The sequence below is a fragment of the Pristis pectinata genome, chromosome 7 (genome assembly GCF_009764475.1).
Source record: "Pristis pectinata isolate sPriPec2 chromosome 7, sPriPec2.1.pri, whole genome shotgun sequence".
NCBI lineage: Eukaryota > Metazoa > Chordata > Chondrichthyes > Rhinopristiformes > Pristidae > Pristis > Pristis pectinata.
This window is the reverse complement of record NC_067411.1, coordinates 87,751,210-87,770,823: the sequence shown is the minus strand read 5'-3', so window position 1 is coordinate 87,770,823 and position 19,614 is coordinate 87,751,210. Positions and strand designations below refer to the sequence as shown.

Below are 19,614 nucleotides of genomic sequence, written 5' to 3'. Positions count from 1 at the left end.
TCCTTGTGTTTGTCTGCTTTTCCAACACATCCAACAGGTATTCTTCGAAATTGAAGCAGAAACATGGAAAACTTTGCTCCTGCTCATGAGATTGTAACTGAACCTGGATCACAAAACTATAAATATATCAGACTGCAGTTCTGATGCAAGGTTTTGACCCGAAATATCGCCAATTCCTTTCCTCCCGCAGATGCTGCTTGACCCTCTGAGTTCCTCCAGCAGATTGTTAGTTGCTTGTAATTGAACGTGTTACACATTCTGAAGAAAAGTACAGAAGGTGTCAGAGAACCTTGACCTTTAAATTGGTCATATCTGACTCAGTTTTGTTAGTTGGCAACAAGTTCTACAAGTAGGCAGGATAATCCCCTGAATTGGGGTTTTATGGTCTACTTCATCCCAGGAGTTAGTAATTGATGTGTTGTATATTGATGAGTAGTTATAACCTTGATACTTAAAATCTGACTTGTTTTCTCATTTTTCACTATTCTGATAAAGGATTTTCAGCCTGAAATGTTAATTGTTTATCTTTCCACTGAAGATGTCTGGCCTGCTAAGGGGTTCCAATGTTTTTGGGTTTTATTTCAGATTTCCAGCATCTGTAGTTTTTTTGAATTTTGATAACCTTTAGTCTCTTCTTAAGGGAAGTTTACTATAAGGGGCTTGAGTGCATTATATGCAGTTGTGCAGTTTGTTGTTTTTCTGCCTTGGGTTGCTGTAGTACTGGCTTACTAGCATTTAACCAGCAGGAGTGAGGAGGAAAAAACAAAATGAAGATAACAACACCCTGATGAGCAGCACATGGCTAATTTTTCCTCACTTATTATAACAAAGATTGTTATAACAGGAATTGGTGTTGGGGCCTCAATTTTACTGACAGTAGAGACTGACAGTACAGTTGCAAAATTTACAGTTGACACAGCTATGTAGGAAAGTAAGGTTGTGAAAAGAACCTGAAACTCCAAAGGGATAAAGATAAGTGACTGGGGAAAGATCTGGTAAAGGGAGTATAATGTGGGAAAATGTGAATTTGTCCCTTTTGACACACAAAAATGCATGCTATCTAAATAGTGAGATTTGCCAAACTCTGATGTACAGGGGGATCTGCATATTCACAAAGCCATAGTTCTGGAGGTTGTAAGTCTTTGCAACTTTGCTCAAAAGGCTGTGGAAGGAGTGCCTGAATATTTTAAAGGTAGAGGTAGATAGATTCTTGAGCAACAGAGTGATTACAGAAGTAGGCAGGAATGCAGAATTGAGGTTGCAATCAGATCAGCCATGATCTTGTTGAATGGTGGAACAAGCTTGAGGAATGAAGTGAGCTATTCCTGGTCTTAATTCAGATATTAGTACGTTTGTAATAAGTGACCTCTTTCTACAAAAATATACTACCCCATATTTATCTGTATTGGAAGTTGTCTGTAATTGTTTGCAAGTTTATTAATTTATCGTAAACTGTTGTAATTCCTCACATTTGACTATCTCCCCAATCTGGTATCATCTGCAAATTTAAAAATTGTGTTCATGTTTTTGTTTCATTTATTCGGTTTTTGGGATGAGAGCATAATTGATGATGCCAGCATTCGCCATCCCTAATTGCCCTTGAGAAGGTGGTGGAGCTACCTTCATGGATTACTGCTACCTTTCTGGTGATGATACATCCACAGCACTGTTAGAGAGGGAGTTAAAGAAGTTAGACCCAGCAACAATCAAGGGACAACATAGTATTTATAAATAAGGGCGATGTGCAGTTTGGAAGGCCTTTGTTCTTTGTGGTAGAGGCTGCAGCTTTGGGAGGTATTGTCAGAGTAGCTTAGGCGAATAACTGCAGTGCATTTTGTAGGTTGTATAGATTGCAACTACCATGCACCAATGGTGGATGGGGTACTAATGAACTAATTTGTTTTGTCCTTTGTATTTGAGGGTTCTTTTTTTTAGCATTAACCAGACATATGGAGAGTATTCCATTACATTTCTGATTTGTGCTTCATAAATGGTGGAAAAGTTTTGAAATGTCAGGAGGCAACTTGCTCATTGTGGGATACCCAGTTTCTGAACTTTACTTTCAACTGCCAGCATTTAGGTTAGTAGACCAGTTGAGTTTCTGGTCATTGAGCACTTGGCAATGTTGGTGCCATTGAATTAAAAGGGTAGGTGCATAAATCTGAATGGAGATTGTCATTGTCTGACATCTTTATGGCACGAATGTTGCTTGCCACTTATTAGCATGTTTTCTAGATCTTTCTGCATGTAGGTATGTATTGTTTCATTTGCTGAGGAGTTGCAAATGTAATTGAACATCCCAATCATCAGTGAATATTTTCAATTTTGACCTTATGATGAAAAGAAAGTCATTAGTGAAGTAGTTGAATATGATTACTCTAGAACACTATGCTAAGGAACTCTTAGTATGATATCCTGTCCTAAAGTCTAAATTGTTAATGTTAGTTATGAACAGCAGGAATCATCAAATCATAGACATATACAGCACAGAAATGGGTCCTTTCAGCCAATCTCATCCATGCCAATGTGATGCCCATTAGGCTCAGATCCCTCCATGCCTTTCCTACCCAAGTTCCTGTACAAACATATTTTAAACATTGTAATTGTATGTGCCTCCACCACCTCTGGCAGCTCTGTCCAGATATTCACCACCCTCTTTGTGGAAAAACTTACTCTTCAGATATCCTTTAAATTTCTTCCCTCTCACCTTAAACCTGTGCCATCTAGTTTGAGAATCTCCTGCACTGGGAGAAAGAATCCTATCTCTGCCTCTCAATTCTATAAGTCTGTAAAGTCACCCCACAGCCTCCTACATTCCAATGAGATTAAACCTAGCCTATCTAATCTCTTTATAACTTTAACCCTCCATTCCAGGCAACGTCCTGGTGAATCCCTTTTGCACTTTATTGCTTCCACAATAAAAGGCAATCCATATTCATTTATTGAAGTCAAATTGTACCCAACAAACATATGCAAGATGAAGAGGGTTGGTGAAGGTAGAGCAGTTTATGCTCTGTACATAGACTTTTAAAGCATGTTTGTTAAAATGCAACATAATAGTTGTAATTGAAAGCCGTATAATTCAGGGTATATAACATTGCCTGCAAAACAGAAAGCTGAAATTGATGTTGGTTATTTTTGAGAATTGATAGAAATTTACAATCTGAATTTGAGGCGTATTAACGACCCCAATTTGTGGATTACTACAACATTTCAAAGTTTGCAGATTATACCAAATTAGAAATGTAGTAAACAGCAAGGAAGATGTAGCAGACTTTGGGAGAACATAGACTGGTGAAATAGGTAGACAACTGACAGGTGAAATGTAATGTAGAGAACTGTGAAGTAATGCATTCTGGAAAGAAGAATGAGGGAAAATAAAAGGGTAAAATTAAATTGGTTTTAAAGAACAGAGATGTGCGAGATGCATGTAAACAATCTTTGGAGGTGGTAAGAAAATTTGACAAAGTCTCAAGAATACAAAAAGAATATAACTTTTTTGTCTTTCATTATGGAAACCTAGAGCTTGGTAATGTTCTTCCAGGTTTCCTAAGAAAGTTTATAATCCCTGTCTCCATTTCTTCTGTATTCCCTGATTATGGTCCTGTTCATCCAGAATGCTGGGTAAAAAAGGAATAATCACCATTGACAGCTTCCTGTTGCCTGATCTTTCACTCCCAATTTATGGGCATAAGTCGATTCCTGCCAGTTTTGAACGAGAAAGTCTTATGCAGACAAGGCATGTGATTTTTCTTTAAACTGAGCATATAGTAGAGAGGCCATTTATTGCCATTTCCCAAAGTCTCCCAGGTCTGAAGCTACAAAGTTGAGGATTTTTGCTGGCTGCATCAACTCCTGCATACCTCACAGCCATCTAAGATAAATTCAAAGCTTTAAGGGGCTGATAATACATTCTGGCATTATTGAAGTCACATTTGTTGATGCAGACAGTGCTTTGAAGCAGAACTCTGAATTTTCTTTGCGGCTTATTTGTATATTTAGGATCAATAGGTAGAAAGGAAAAGAAAGTGGAGTTGCATTGCTAGTACAGGATAAAAACAGAGCAATAGTAAGAAAGGATATTGGCTCAGAATATCAAGATGTAGACTTAGTCTGGGTGGACCCAAGAAGAACCATGAGACAGAAAACATTGGTATTGTAGGGAACAGCATCAAATGGGAAATTAGAGATGCATGTAACAAGGGTGCTATTGTAATAATGAGTGACTTTAATTTAGATATACTGTATACTTGTCAAAGCAAATTAGCAATAATACTGTGGAAGATGAATTTGTGGAGAGTGCATAGGCTGTTTTTTTTTCAGATCAGTACTTTGAGGAGCTAACTGCAGAACAGATTGGGTATTGGACAATGAGGAGAGATTTGTTAATTGTCTTATGCAGGGTTCTTTATGAAAGAGTAGTCATAACATGATAGAATTACTCATTAGGTTGGAAGATGGGAAATAAAGTAATTCAATCTAAACTAGTGTCCCAAATTTAATCAAAGGAGACTATGAAGGTATGAAGGGGAAGCTGACTGTGATAGATTGGGGAAGTTCATTAAAAAGGTATAACAGTGGATAAGCAATGGCTTACATTTAAAGAATGAATGCAGGAACTACAACAATTATGCATTCCTTTCAAGTGCAAAAAGGAATAGTGTCCCAACCATTGCTTATGAAAGAAGTTAAGGATAGTATTATGTCCCAAGGGAGGCTTACAAAGTTGCAGAAAAATAGCAAAGCTAAGGATTGGGGGCAGTTTAAAATTCAGAGTTTAAGAGGAAAAAAAGGGCATGATAGTAAACTTTAAAGAAACACAAGAGTACTGTAAACACCTATGCAAGTATTTAAAAATAAAAAGATTAGTGAAGACAAATGTACTTGCAGTCAGAAAACAGTGAATTTATAATGGAAAACAAAGAAATGGGTGAACAATTAAACAAATATTTTGGTTCTGTCTCCACAGAAGAGAACACTAATAACTTCCCAAAAATGCTAGGGAACCGGGAGTTTGATGAAAAGGAGACTTACAAAGGAAATTGGTATCAGTGTTTGACAAGTCTACTGGATTGTTTTTGAAGATGTAACTGGTAGATTGATTAAAGGTGAATAGTGGTTATGGTGTATTTGGATTTTCAAAAGATCTTTGATAAAGTTTCAACAAAAAGACTAGTGTGCAAACTCTGTCATGGAGTGAACATTGGTTAACATGGAGGAGACAGTGTTGGAATAAATGGGTCTTTCTCTGGATGGCAGCTGGTGATGAGTGGGGTATCACCAAGGCTGGTACTTGGGTCCCAGCTTATTCACTGTCTGTATCAATAATTTGCATCAGGAAACCAAATGTGGTGACAATACAAAACTGGGTAGAGTTGTGAGAGGATGGAAAATGACCAAGGCAATTTAGACTAGTTGAGTGAATGAGGAAGTGAACTTTATGGCAGATACAGTATAACCTGGATAAATATGAAATTATCCATTCCAGTAGGAAGAACAAAATCTAAAAGGTATAGTATTATTTAAATGCTGAGAGATTGGGAAGTGGTGTTATTCAAAGAGACTTGGGTGTCACTAAAAGCAAACATGCAACGCAAATGGTACATCGGCTTTCATTGCAAGAGGATATAGGAACAAGGATGACTAATTATACAGGTCTTTGAGGCTACACCTGGAGTATTGTATTTAGTTTTGGTTTCTTTACCTAAGAAAGGACAAACTTGCTGTAGAAGGGATGCAGCAAAGGTTCACCAGATAGATTTCTAGGATATGAGAAGAAATTGGATCAACCCAGCATACATTCACTAGAGTTTAGGAGATCTCATTAAAATGTGCAAAGTTCTGATAACTGGCCAGAATGTGCAGAGGAGGTTTATGCTGGCTAGGAGGGTCTAGAGTGATCAAGATATGGGGGTAAGACATTTAGGACTGAGATGAGGAGAAATCCCTCCACTCAAGTGGTGGTGCACCTCTGGAATTCTCTGATGTAAAATCATGGAAGTCATGTTGCTGAGTAATTTGCTGCCTGTAAGAGTAGCAGAAACAGAATAAATCAGTTTTTGAAAGAGAATTAGAGGGGCTCTTGAAGCAACATACTTTGCAGGGCTGAAGATAAATCAGACTGAATAAATTATTCTACAGAGAGTTGGCATGGACTCAATGGACTGAAAGAACTCCTGTGTCAGTCATTTTATAACTGCAGCCATAATGAATCATATGCAGCTTTTAAAATTTAGGCTAACAAACCCCACTTTTCTACTGGAGCAACTGATATTAATTAATTCAAGGATATGTGGATAATGGTTTATTCAGGTCTTCTGATAAAATAGGAGATGGTAAATTGGTTTGTTATTGTCACATGTACTGAGGTACAGAGGAGAAACTATTTTGCATGCCATTCATGCAGATCATTTCATCACATTGGCGCATTTGAGGTAGTACAAGGGAAAACAATAACAGAATGAAGATTAAAGTGTTACAGTTACACAGAGTGCAGTGCAGGCAGGCAATAAGGTGCAAGGCCATAATGAGGTAGATTGTGAGGTCAAGAGTCCATCCTTATTGTACTAGGGGACCATTCAGTAGTCTTAGAACAGCAGGATAGAAGCTGTCCTTGAGCTTGGTTGTACATGCTGTCAGGCTTTTATATCTTCTGCCCAATGGGAGAGGGGAGAAGAGAGAATGTCTTGGTGGGTGGGATCTTTGATTGTGTTGACTGCATTACCAAGGCAGTGAGAAGTATAGACAGATGAGAAGGCCTGATGAGAGATATAGCTCAGCTTGCCTACATTATTGTGGCTCAACCATCCATTTAAGTGACAGGCAGATAGTTTTAAATTTATGTCAATAACTTGGATTTAATTAACTGATTTTATGCTTCCTTTGAGGTGTATTAAATAATTAATTGTATGGAAAAAGCAAACTAAGTTATTGAAGTTGATCAACGGTTATAGGTTTAACTAATGAAGAGTTAATTTAGAATTGATATTGAGCTTTACTTCACATGGCTTCTCAGACAAAATGGTTGAAACAAAGATGCTATAATTGTTTAAGAAATGGTAGAATAGGAGGGCTGCAGTTGCATTTTTTTTGGGGCGATTGAATTAATACTGACCATAACTGTCCTCATGTAATCAGCTTTGTGAGCCCACTGTAAATACTTCCAGTTCTTGATTCTTGATTTCAGACTCCTTTATCAAATTATGCCATAGATTCCTCTGTTCAAGTGAAAGCAGTCCCTTTTTTTTTTGAAGTCTTCCAATTTTTAATTCCAAATGTTGCCCATCTAGTCTATGCTGGCTCTCGGAGTCCCTTCCCTTAGTCCCTTTCCCCCACTTATTTTCTTGTAACCTATTCTCTCTCACCTGTCCATCATCCCTGCCACCTACCTACACTACAGAAAATGAACAGTAACTGATTAACCTACCAGTACATCTTTACAATGTGGGAAGAAACCATAAAGTCACAGACTCTGCACAGGCAGCACCTGAGGTCAGTATTGTACTCTGGTTGTGGGAGATGTCTAACAGTCATACTATCTACTGCACCATTTCTGTGCCACTACACCACCACAGCTACATCACCTTTAAATTCACTGGAAGGATAAGCAAACCAATGTCATTGTCCTCTCCTAAGCCAACATTGCCAATATTTTGACCCTAGTTACGTCACTCGGCTCTGTTGGGCAAGGTTTGTAACTAACATGTCTGACATACTGCTCCTGAAACAGGCATTGATATTGTCACAAGATGAGATCGTTAGGTGGGCCGAGGAAAATATTATAGTTATTCTTAAAGCTTTCTTGCAAAAATGCAACAGCTGCACTGACCCTTGGCATTTTGAGAGCAATTTTGGTGGCATCTTTCCATTATCTTGAGGGTACCTGCTATAGGTCGTCCAGATTTGAGAAGCATGTGGATGGGCGGGGATTACTACTCTTTGCACCATGACTTTTGTGTTAGGTCTGAAGCTTTGATCTTCAAACACCTTTTCCTCAATTGATCAGGAGTGCTGCTGCTTTGAAGGCAGTGGTGAATTTCAATATCAATGTTTGCCTTTGCTGAGCAATAGCTCCTCAGATACAAGAAGTGGTTGCTGGTGAAGTGCTTCAGACACAGATCTTATTGGGAAATGAAAGGTATACCAAGGGACTTGAGAGATGCATTAATCATTAGCAGCCTTCAAGAAAGGAAGCAAGTTGTAACAGCGGGGGAGTTTCCCTACTGTCTAGCACAGGGAGAGTCATCACTAGAGCCCTCTGACAGCCTGTATACCACCTACCAGTGACTGGAAGTCTGCTCCCTGAATTACAGTATGGATTCTGTCTATTTGGGAACCACAGTGGACATGATCTTCACTTTGCAACAATTGCAGGAAAAGCGTAGAGAGCAACACGAACCACCATTTGTGACTTTTTTTGGTCTCAACCAAGATGGACTCTACTCACATTCCACTTCCTATAGAAATTTGTCTCTATCTTGCATTTGTTCATGAGGGCATGCAAGCCATTATCTTAATTTATGGGTCTATGCCAGAAGCAATCTTAGTGAAGGTTGCTGTCAAACAAGGCTGTATCATTGCCCTGACAGTTTTTTCAGTTCTTTTTGCCAGTGCTGCACCTCACTTCCAATAAACTTCCCTCAGGATTGGATCTCATCTTGAGAACCAACAGAAATTTGTTCAACCTACAGCTACTATACTCCAGAACCAAAGTCACTCGATCTCAGTAGTCGAGCGATAGTTATTTGCGTACACTGACTGACAGAGCTATGAGCTATTGTTAACTCATTCACTCAAGCATATCAGAGTATAGGCCTTGCACTTAATATCCACAAAACGTAGATCCGCAGTCATGTTCTGACTCTTTCTCTTTTCAAAGATGTTGCCTGACCTGCTGAGTGTTTCCAGCATTTTCAGATTTCCAGCATTTCCACCTTATTGATTTTCAAAGACCCTCTACCAACCTGACCCTGTTATACAATACTGCCCTCTGATAGTAAATGTTCATGACTATTTAACAGTTGCATATGCATAAGAAAAATCATTTTCAGCTTTATGCAAGTAGTATAGACACAGAAACAATAATTTCCATTCTTTTAATGTTTTCCAAGAGCATTATCAAAACAAATGTATTAAGCTGCGTAAGGATGGTTAGAATAGTTGACCAAAATTTTGGGTAGAAAGTTTCATTTTAGAGATTATATAATAAGTTGAGAAACTCATGGAGACTTTTAAGGAAAGCTTTTCTGAATTTAGGATCTACACAGTTAAGTTGTAGATGGCTGTTGTAGCGCAACATTTAAAACTGGGCATGTGCAAAGCTAAAGGAACACAGAAGTATGTAATCTAGGCTGAGGTGGGTAGATTAGATCATGTAGGGATTTGAAAATGACAAAAGTTTAAAATTGAGGCTTTTCTAGATCAGGAAACAATCTAGGTCAGCAAGCACAGACAAGTAGCTGGAAATTAGTCAAAAATTTGAATGCATAAAATATGGATCTGCTTTGTATTTTTATGAAGTGTTTTACAATTTTACAGTTTCTGAGCAGCAAATTCTGTAAAATATGCAAGGCAGCTGTTCCATCAATTTCATAGCCTATCCTGCTACTAATGGGATTTCATGATATGCAATAAATTATGAATATGTCCAGGGAGGGAATATTAATTTAAAGGTTAAGAAAAGAAATGCTTCTGTTATCAATTTTCTAATAGCTCTAAGTGGTAAAATCAATATTGTATTCCCTGTCATGCAGCATTGCAAGGCAGTAGAAAGCCACTGAAAACTTTCAAGGGTTGCAATTTAATAGTGTTATCAATCATCAGAGTATTGGGTATCATTAGGCTAAGCAATAATTTATAAAACACACTAATTTTTTTTCTATTTCTTGTTACATCACTGATCACAATGTGTTGAAAGTGCCCTAGCAATTACCCAGCTCCACTCCATTTCCATCCATTTTGCGAGATCAGATGGGAATTGAACTAACTCTGAGGACCTGCTGTAATTATGTCTGATTCCAATATCAACCTGATCCCCAAAGTTGTGTCTTTTTGGAAAATTTAGGCCACAATAGAAAAGTTTTGCTTTTGCATATTTAAATTAATATGCCGAGGTTAGAGCAAGGTTAGTATGTGTGTGACATCTTTTATAGATTGCAGGGAAACTGAACGCTGTGCAGAGGGAGCAGTATTTGAATCTTTCAATTGATTTTGTAACACAAAAGGAAAGCTGATTATTATAGAAACGAGGGAATGCACTTGCCATCGCCAATTTGACTTGTTTATTAATTGATATAGATGCTCTAGCTGTATTTCATTATTTTTGGAAATATGAAAACAGTTTTTCCACAGAAGTCATCTAATCTGGATAACAAGCACGTCATTTACCCTAAAGTGGTCAATTGAATATTCTGTTGCATGTGAAGGATACTTGTATGCCCTTGAATGCCACAATGTGATAATTTTTCACAATAAAGTAGATGTCTGTCTTTTTTTATATTGCTCATTAGTTAAATGTTAGTATGATAAGAAGACCACAATTTACCAAAATAAAGCAGATGGAGACCTATTTTGTTAAGCAGAAATTTTGTAGTACAGTTTTTCTTTATTCATTTTATAGATGCTATGTGTTTTAAGGTTTTGATACATAAGGAAGCACAGACTTAAAGATTGCACTCCAAACTAGTGCTGCTTAATCACCTGCTCTCTCAAATATTTATCCAATTCTGCACACTCTGCAGCCTTTCTGTTAAAGCCATCCATGCATCTCCTAAGACTGTAAGACAGTAGTGTAGCAGTTAGTGTAATGCTATTACAGCGCCAGCGACCCGGGTTCAATTCCGGCTGCTGTCTGTAAGGAATTTGTACGTTCTCCCTGTGTCTGTGTGGGTTTCCTCTGGGTGCTCTGGTTTCCACCCACATCCCAAAAGACGTACGGGTTAAGAAGTTATGGGCATGCTATGTTGGAGCTGGAAGCATGGCGACACTTGCGGGCTGCCCCCAGAACATTCTACACAAAAAAAAATGCATTTCATTGTGTTTTGATGTACATGTGACTAATAAAAACATCTTAATATCTTAGAATGCCACGGCTAGCTGAGTCCTGCTGGACTTGGTCCACAGCATGTAATGAAAGAACCAACTTAAGGGTTAAATCTACTTGATCTCATCCTCACCAATCAGATGTATCCATACATGATAGGTTTGGTCAGAGTGACCACGGCACAGTCCATGTATCGAAAGGACCTGTCTTCTTGCTGGGAATGCTCATCATGTATGGCATGACTGTCATGCTAAATGGGATTGGTTCAGAATGGATCTGACAAGTCAAACTTGGGCATCTGTGAAGCACTGTGGACCAAGGGGAAAGAAAGCAAGCACAGCAACATGATTACTTGGATTTGTCCCCTGCATGTTGTTTAGCAAGCATGCAGCAGCAACACAAGACTACATTGTAAGGCTTACTATGCCCATTTGCACTCCCCACTGAACCAGGATTGTTTACCCCCACCCCCACCCCCGCCCACCAAGCTTGACTAATGGTAGAGAAAGAAATATGCAGATTGTGACTGTGAACACAATTGCTGCTGTTGTGGACTCTCAGACATCTATCTTCAGCCAATTCGATTCGCTCCACATTATCAAGAAGTGGCTAGAAGCTCTGAGGACAGCAAAGGCTTTGGGACCAGACAGCGTCATGGCTGATTACCAAAACTTGCACTTCAGAACTATGTGAGCTTCTGGACAGACTGTTGCAGTACAGTTACAACACTGACCAATACAACAATTGTCCAATACAACCAGTTACAACAATTGTCCAATAATCCCATGTTCACAAAACAGAAATCAAATTTTCTGCGAAGTAATGATGTAGCTTTACAAAACACTGGTTAGACCATACTTAGAGTACTGTGTCCAGTTCTGGTCGCCTCATTATAGGAAGGATATGGAGGCATCGGAAAGGGTGCAGAGGAGATTTACCAGATGCTGCCTGGATTAGAGAGTATGGATCATGAGGAGAGACTAAAGGAACTAGGGCTTTACTCATTGGAGAGGAGGAGGATGAGGGGAGACGTGATAGAGATATACAGAATATTAAGAGGAATAGATAGAGTGCACAGCCAGTGCCTCTTCCTCAGGGCACCAGTGCTCAATACAAGAGGGCATGGCTTTAAGGTAATGGGTGGGAAGTTCAAGGGAGATATCAGAGGGAGGTTTTTCAACCAGAGAGTGGTTGGTGCATGGAATGCGCTGCCTGAGGTGGTGGTGGAGGCAGCTGATACATTGGTCAAGTTCAAGAGATTGTTAGGTAAGCATATGGAGGAATTTAAGACTGAGGGATATGTGGGAGGAAGGGGTTAGATAGTCTTAGGAGTGGTTTGAAGGTCAGCACAACATGGGCCGAAGAGCCTGTATTGTGCTGTATTGTTCTATGGTTCTAAATTCAATTTAGCAAATTACCATCCAAACAATGTGCTCTCCATCATCAGCAAAGGGATAGTAGGTGGCTTCCACTCACCAGTAACCTTACCGATGTCCAGTTTAGAATTTTCTCGACCTTGTCACCATATTGGTCCAAAAAACTGAATTCCAGAAGAGAGGTGAGGATCACTGTCCTTGACATCAATGTAGCATCTGAATATTTGTGGCATCGAGGAACCCTGGTAAGCCTTAGTAAACTGCCAGTTGGCATCAAACCCCCCAGGCAAAGCTGTAGGAGTTCGTTGGGGCATTGTCCTAAACTCTGTCTTCAGCTGCTTCATCAATTGCCTCCATCTATAATAAGGTCAGAAGTTGAGATGGTCGCTGATGATTATTCAATTCCATCTGTAGTTGCTCAGGAAATGGTCCAAGTCTACATATAGCAAGACCTGGATTACATTCAGGCATTGACTGATTAGTAGAAAGTAACATCTGTGCCACAATGGCATAAGGCAGTAGTCATTCCAATGACAGAAGGTTGAACCATCTACTACTTTAATTCAATGGCATTACCATTGTTGAGTTCCTTACCATCAATATTGTGAAACTCAACTGGATCAGCCACATAAATACTGTGGCCATATGAGCAAGTAAGAGATTAGTTTTTTTTTGAAGCAGGTAGCTCACTTCCTGACACCCAAAGGCCTTCCCACTTGTTAACAAGCTACAAGTTAAGAGTATGATGAATGTTGTCCACCTGCCTAAATGACTGCAATACCAATAACATTTAAAAACTTTGGTAACATCTAGAAAAAATGTCATGCTTGATTAGCACCTTATCCACCATCCCAAACATCCCCATTGCACAAAGGGCTACATTGTTTGCTGTCTATGAAATCCAGTGCAGTCAATTACATAGGCACTTCTAATAGCAACCACCAAACCCATGGGAAAATGAAAATAAAAACTGCAGATGCCTGAAATCTGAAACACAAATAGAAAATGCTAGAAGGACTCAGCAGGTCAGGCAGCATCTGTGGAAAGAGAATGAGTCAATGTTTTGGGTCTGTAATCCTTTGTCAGAATTAGGAAAGAGACAGGTGATGGTTGGTTTTCAGTAGGAAAGAAGATGAGTGAGAGATGTGCAAAACAAAGAGAATGTGTGGGATGGGAAGAGTTAAAATGGCTGAATAATGGCAGTAACCAGCACATTAAGCTTCTTGATCTGTGTGTATTGTGTTGTTAATGTTAAATTGGTGGGATCTGCCTGGCAGGCTAAGCTCATAAGAGTAGAATAAGAAAATCTGATCAAACACTATTAAAAACAAAGTGTAAATGCTGGAAAAAACTAAGCAGAGCAGGCAGCATCTGTGGAAGGAGAAACAGTTAACATTTCAGATGAGGGATCCTTCATCAGAATTGAGAAAGAGGGAAATATGTTGGTCTAGGTAGCAACAAAAGATGCTTGGAACAAAGGAAATCTCTCTGATAGAGTGAAGCTATTTGGAAGGTGGGATCAGATTAAGCCACTGTGGCTATGCAGTTTATTGCTGATGTGGTTCTGGCATATTGGGACATGCTCTTATTGCTAGACTATACCCATTAGGAAAAAGGATGGCAGACAGAAATATTTCTTTCGTTAAAAAAAAGCTAGAGTACGTCATTCAGACACAATATTGAACTCTCTATCTTCTTTCCTATGTAAGAACCATTTCTGTCTGTCATTTTTTTTTCCCTGATAAAGGGTCTCTCCACTGTTTCTGCTTGTGCTTCTGAGTATTTTCAATATTTTATGTTTATATTTTATATTTCAGAATTTTGCTTTAATATTCTTAACAGTAGCCTGAGCCTGCATGCCAGAAATCAGAGATTCAGTTATGGCACTCTGACAGTGGGTGACTTCTGTCGTGCTACTCTGCAAGTTGAAATATCAGTTATTAGACTTTGCATTGTAATTAAGTTTGCTGGTATTGAGTTGATCATCACTTAAGTGCTGGAAAACCTGAGTTTCTGGCTTTGTCTAAATCAGATTGGAGCAAGACTATACAAATGGCATTGCTCCATTGTTAACATTGATCTTGAATGCAACATCCCCCACCACCGCTTCAGTACAGACCTGGATGACCTCCTGGCCCTATGAGAAGTCTGCTCTCCTTCTCCAATTTGACACACACCTCTCATAAAATTGAACCCTGTGAATGTGAAATAAGGTAATATGCAGCCCAATTGGTGCTATGTGGATAATGAAATGATTAAAATATTGTGGGAGTATGAATTTTGGATCCTACACTAGGTCAAATGAATGCAAATTAACTGTCCATCACAGATGCTTTCCAGCACTATCCACTTCTTTCTCCAGTTTCTGTTCCCCAACATACTTTATATATTTTGCCAACTGTAAATGTACTCAGAAATTAGTTGAATCCTTTTAATGTATTAACCACTTAGTCCTACCCCCACACCCCCCCCCCCCCCCGACTGTGCCAAACATGGTCAACTTTTATCTACATCCCAAAAAAAAGCGCTTCAGGCATTTCTAAATGCTAACTCATTAACAGTCAACAAGCCACCCCCGCGTTATAGCATTTCAGGTAATGGAAATTCGCCCTTATAGAATTCACGAATCACTGTTCAAAAATTTGAGATATGGAATTTATGTGGGGGAAGAAAAAGTAAAGGAATAAGCACACTTTTTCACTCTTGCTTCTTAATGCATGCGCAGACGATGTGGTTCCACATTACAGAAAATTGTGATATGGTATTTTCTAGGAATGCAATTCCCCCATAACGTGGGGGCCACCTGCATTTATAATCCACAATGGTGTTTTGACTTTCTAATAACTTACCATTATAATGAAAATTATAGTGGATGGCCTCATTTTATATTCTCCCAGCTTGATTGGTTAAATTTAAGAAAATTTTACTTTCAGCTATCGGTTAATGCACAAGTATATTTAAACAAAAAAGTAACAACTTCTCACATAGTCGGATAGTATGTAATTTTTAGTCATGTAAAAGATCTTTGTTAATTTGCAGTACGATAGAAATTATTTCTGTCATTTTTCTTTGGCTTAAATACTCTTGGCAACACAATTTATTGGTACAAGCAAAGCAGTGGGTGGGGAGGACATAAAGGTCATTTTGATTTTCTACAACTGTATTGAACATATAATAAATTGCAGCCTTTGAGAGTTTGTACCTATTGTATTTTAAGGATATTGTTAATATTGCTTATTTCCGTAAAGCAAAAGTAAGCTTTCCCTACAAGCCTTACCAAAATAAGCAGTCCTGTGGTGGATAGGCAATTAAAATTGCCTCTTGTAAATCTTGCATCTAGGAACTACGCATATGTGATTTGTTTACAAGGGTATGGTAATATTCCTTGAGTGCAAGGCAAAGAAAACACCAAATAAGTAATAGTTTTCTCTCCATATGTATATTTTATATACATATGGAGAGAAATGGACAGTTGACGTTTACCTTTATCAGGAAAAATTTCTTATTAATTGTTAAGTATTTGGCTTTTTAATTTTTTTTGCTGTTTCCTCTAATATGCTACGGAATATCATGAATGACCTATTAAAAATAATTTCTTCAGTCAGTAATGCCAGATTATCAGCTTATTCATTGCAAGATAACTATGCACCTTTGTATTGTTTCATCTCCAGATATTTAGTGAATAAAGCCTCAAGTAACCTATTGCTAATTACAACAGTCAAAAGAAAATCTTTAAAAAAAAAAGCAGTTTTTTGAAAAAGTATGATCTATAGAATAAAATGGACTGAAATGTGAAAGAACAGTTAATACAAATCAATATTATTCTAACATACCGATTTAAAATTGAATAATAGATTTGCTAAATACTTTCAGTGTAATATATAAAGATGATTGAAGCTGATTTTTTGTTTACTTAGGGGTGCTACATCAGTGGTGTTCCAATGTAGACAGAAGGGCACTGAGAAGTCTTATGCTGTGAAAACACTGAAAAAAACAGTAAGTCTTCACTGTCTTTAGATGAATTGATGTTTTATGTTGAGTTAATAGTGAGGATTTATTTATGAGAAACAAGTACAAAACAAGGGAAAAACTAAGTTTAAAAAAAGGAAATCATCATTGTATAATCAAATAATATCAAATTCTAATGTTCTGTGATATCAAGATTACTTTGAATTACAAGTCCATGTATGTTTACTTTTATCTGTATTAATACTGACTAATTTTTGAGTACATTTACGATAGGCAAAGGAAATGTCAGTGAGAATTCTTCGATAAATAATGGAGATTCATGTTTAATTGAAAGTTGCATGGATTAAATTTCCAGTAATAAAGTAAAACATGGATGAATTCCATGTTTGAACAACTGTACTGGATTCAATGGTCGTGCTTGAATGATGTTGTGGAGTTACTGTTTTTTTATTTGCATCTCAAGTTTCAGGAATTGACCCCTACCACTCTTTGGGTGAAGAAGTTTCTTCTGAATTCCCTTCTGTATTTTTTTTGTCAGCTATTTTAAAGGGAAGACAAGTGGAAGCTTTCCCTCTGCATTCACTCTGTAGTGGTTCCATAAAATTCATTTTGTCTATGGATGTTCTTCTTTAGTAGAGATTCAGTTGTTTTCTAGGACCAATGATAAGCTCACAGGTCTATAATTCCCAAGAGATATTCCATCCTCCAAAAATATAGTTTACTTAATATATTCCATTCTTCTATTCTAAATGCATTTAGGTCATTACTCATCTCATCATCCAATGTCCTGTGCACTTGTTCTATAATGCCGATAAAACTGAAGTGGAATAATGATTTAATATTTCTGATATTTTCTTTCATAACTTGTGTTACATTTGAGTGGAATAAAATACCATCGCTGCTTAATAATAGAATTGTTTTAAAAATACCATTAGATAGTGCTTAAAACGTTGTGCCAAGCAATAATATGCCCAAAAAGTTGCCCTGGTTAACTGAAGAGGTAAGAAATGACATACAACTAAAAAGCACATGAGAAGGTAAAACTCAGCACAGATTCAGAATGCTGGGAGAGAAATAAAGATTAACAAAATTCAGCAGAATACATGGTAAGCACTACAAAACAAAATGCAGGACAACGTCTGTGAGAAATATCAAAATCAATAAACATTACTATAAATATATTTGGAAAAAATGGTAATCAGGAACAATGCAGGTTCTATTTTACTTCAAATAGTTACAGATTGTGTATAGTAAAGAAAGAGGATAACATGCCATACATCACAAAGTAGCTAATTTTTCCGCAGAACTCAGCAAAAAATAATGTAATGATGTTAGTGAAGAGAGTGATCATATTATGCAATAATAGATGCCCAGTATCAATTATTTTTACCACAATATTTCAAAGGAAGTAGGTGGGAAATTGCAGATCCCTTAATTATCTTGTACAGTAAAAGCAGAAAATGCTGGAGATACCTAGCAGATCATGGAGCATTTATAATGAGAGAAACAGGATCTTTCCTGACCTGTGAAATATTTCTAAAATATTCTGGTTTTATTTCAGATTTCCAGCATTTGTAGTTTTTGATTTTCAGTCTCTGAACTGCTTTAGAGTTTCTACCAGCCTACACTTTAAGAGACTTACAAAATGCAGGAGGAACTCAGCGGGTCAGGCAGCATCTGTGGAGAGAAATAGGCAGTCGATGTTTCGGGTTGAGACCCTTCACCTGGATCTTGACCCGAAACATCAACTGTCCATTTCTCTCCATAGATGCTGCCTGACCCACTGAGTTCCTCCAGCGTTTTGTGTGTTGCTCCAGGTTCCAGCGTCTGCAGTCTCTTGTGTCTATAGCTTAAGAAATGCAAACAAGAGCAGGTGAACAAGAATTTTGACCTAGAAAACAAATTTAAATGTTTTATTGTTACATTTGTATTTCTCAAAGCTTAGTTGTATTTTACTTTCTACTGTTTCACAGATAGATAAAAAAATAGTTCGAACTGAAATAGGAATTCTACTTCGACTTTCCCATCCCAATATTGTAAGTATGATGTACTATGTTCATAATATTGAACTTTCTCAATTATTAGTACTATTTTCCACCTTTTTGTATAATGTACTTAAAAGATTTATATAGTGCCCTTCTCCATCTAATGATGTCTTGAAGCAAGATACAACCAACAAAAAAAACTTCTAAGATGTTGTAATATAGGAATTGTTGTTGAAAATTAGCGCACAGTAAGATCAACAATCAGGTAATCACTAATTAATCTGTTTTTAGTAATACTGATTTATTGATTAGTTTAACATTCATCTAAAGTGTCAGTTATAAGCATTCTATACCCTGAAATGCTTTAACTTAAGTTGACTACCCAGCTAAATATATTCAGCTCCTTTTGTGCCATTTTGGTCCAACCTGTACTTATGAACATTAGCACTTAACATTAGCACTTACCACTGCACCACTCTAAATAGATGAACAGGGAGAAATTGTTTTCCATTTTATCAGTATGTTTGAAGTCACTGCTGAATGTTTTCTGCTTTTTCTTTTTGAAAAAGAAATCATTCATCATACCTTTGACATTCACTGAAAACTTTATATTAACATGTAAATACCAAGGGAAATGTATATGTAACCCAAAATGGGTCCAGTACTTATACACAATGTTATGTTGGGCTGTATAATTCTTAAAAGTTTTACTTTCTTAGGCACTATTAACTTAGAACATGGACATGGCATTGAAGTGGTCTAAATTTTTTAGGCCTGATTGTAACTCGTGTTATAAGTATGATTTGTGAGGGCTCAGCCAGGTACCAAATTATCTGGGCCTTCACTGTGTGATGCCTGGGAGAAATTAAATCTCAGTGGGATTGACAAGAAGTTTGTGGTCAAGAATGGGATTTCAAGTGACAGAAGACCATTGATAAGGACCAGATGTTAAGTGGCAATGAGGTGGGTCAGAGAAGGGGACTGAGGCACAAGATGAGGAGGCATCAGAAGCACTGCAGGGGAGGGCTCAGGTTTCCTTGTGGGTTTGAGTGGAGAATACCCACCTTCCCACCCTGTAAGAAAATCTTGACCAAATTATGCATTTCTTTTCATCTAAGCATCTTCTTCCTATGTTCTTGATTTAGGTTAGCTTTTATTGTAAATTCTGGCACTGGTAATGAGGAGTTTAAATTGCATTGGAGTCTGAATAATATCATCAGAATCTAGCTTTTTTAGTATAAAG

General features: G+C 37.7%; 2 protein-coding genes across 2 annotated transcripts in view; both read left to right on the top strand.

The window, feature by feature from the left end:
• Positions 1-18,416, top strand: part of wdr36 (WD repeat domain 36) — a 108,067-nt gene extending 89,651 nt beyond the window's left edge. Inside the window, exons 23-24 of the mRNA XM_052019499.1 lie at positions 16,335-16,413; positions 18,360-18,416. Of these exons, the coding sequence (XP_051875459.1) occupies positions 16,335-16,364 (30 nt within the window). The 3' untranslated portion in view covers positions 16,365-16,413; positions 18,360-18,416. The remainder of the gene's footprint in view (positions 1-16,334; positions 16,414-18,359) is intronic.
• The window catches only part of LOC127572348 (calcium/calmodulin-dependent protein kinase type IV-like), a 92,000-nt gene that overhangs the window by 24,734 nt on the left and 47,652 nt on the right, over positions 1-19,614 (top strand). The window contains exons 2-3 of the mRNA XM_052019500.1: positions 16,335-16,413; positions 18,360-18,422. Coding sequence (XP_051875460.1) covers positions 16,335-16,413; positions 18,360-18,422 — 142 coding nt within the window. The remainder of the gene's footprint in view (positions 1-16,334; positions 16,414-18,359; positions 18,423-19,614) is intronic.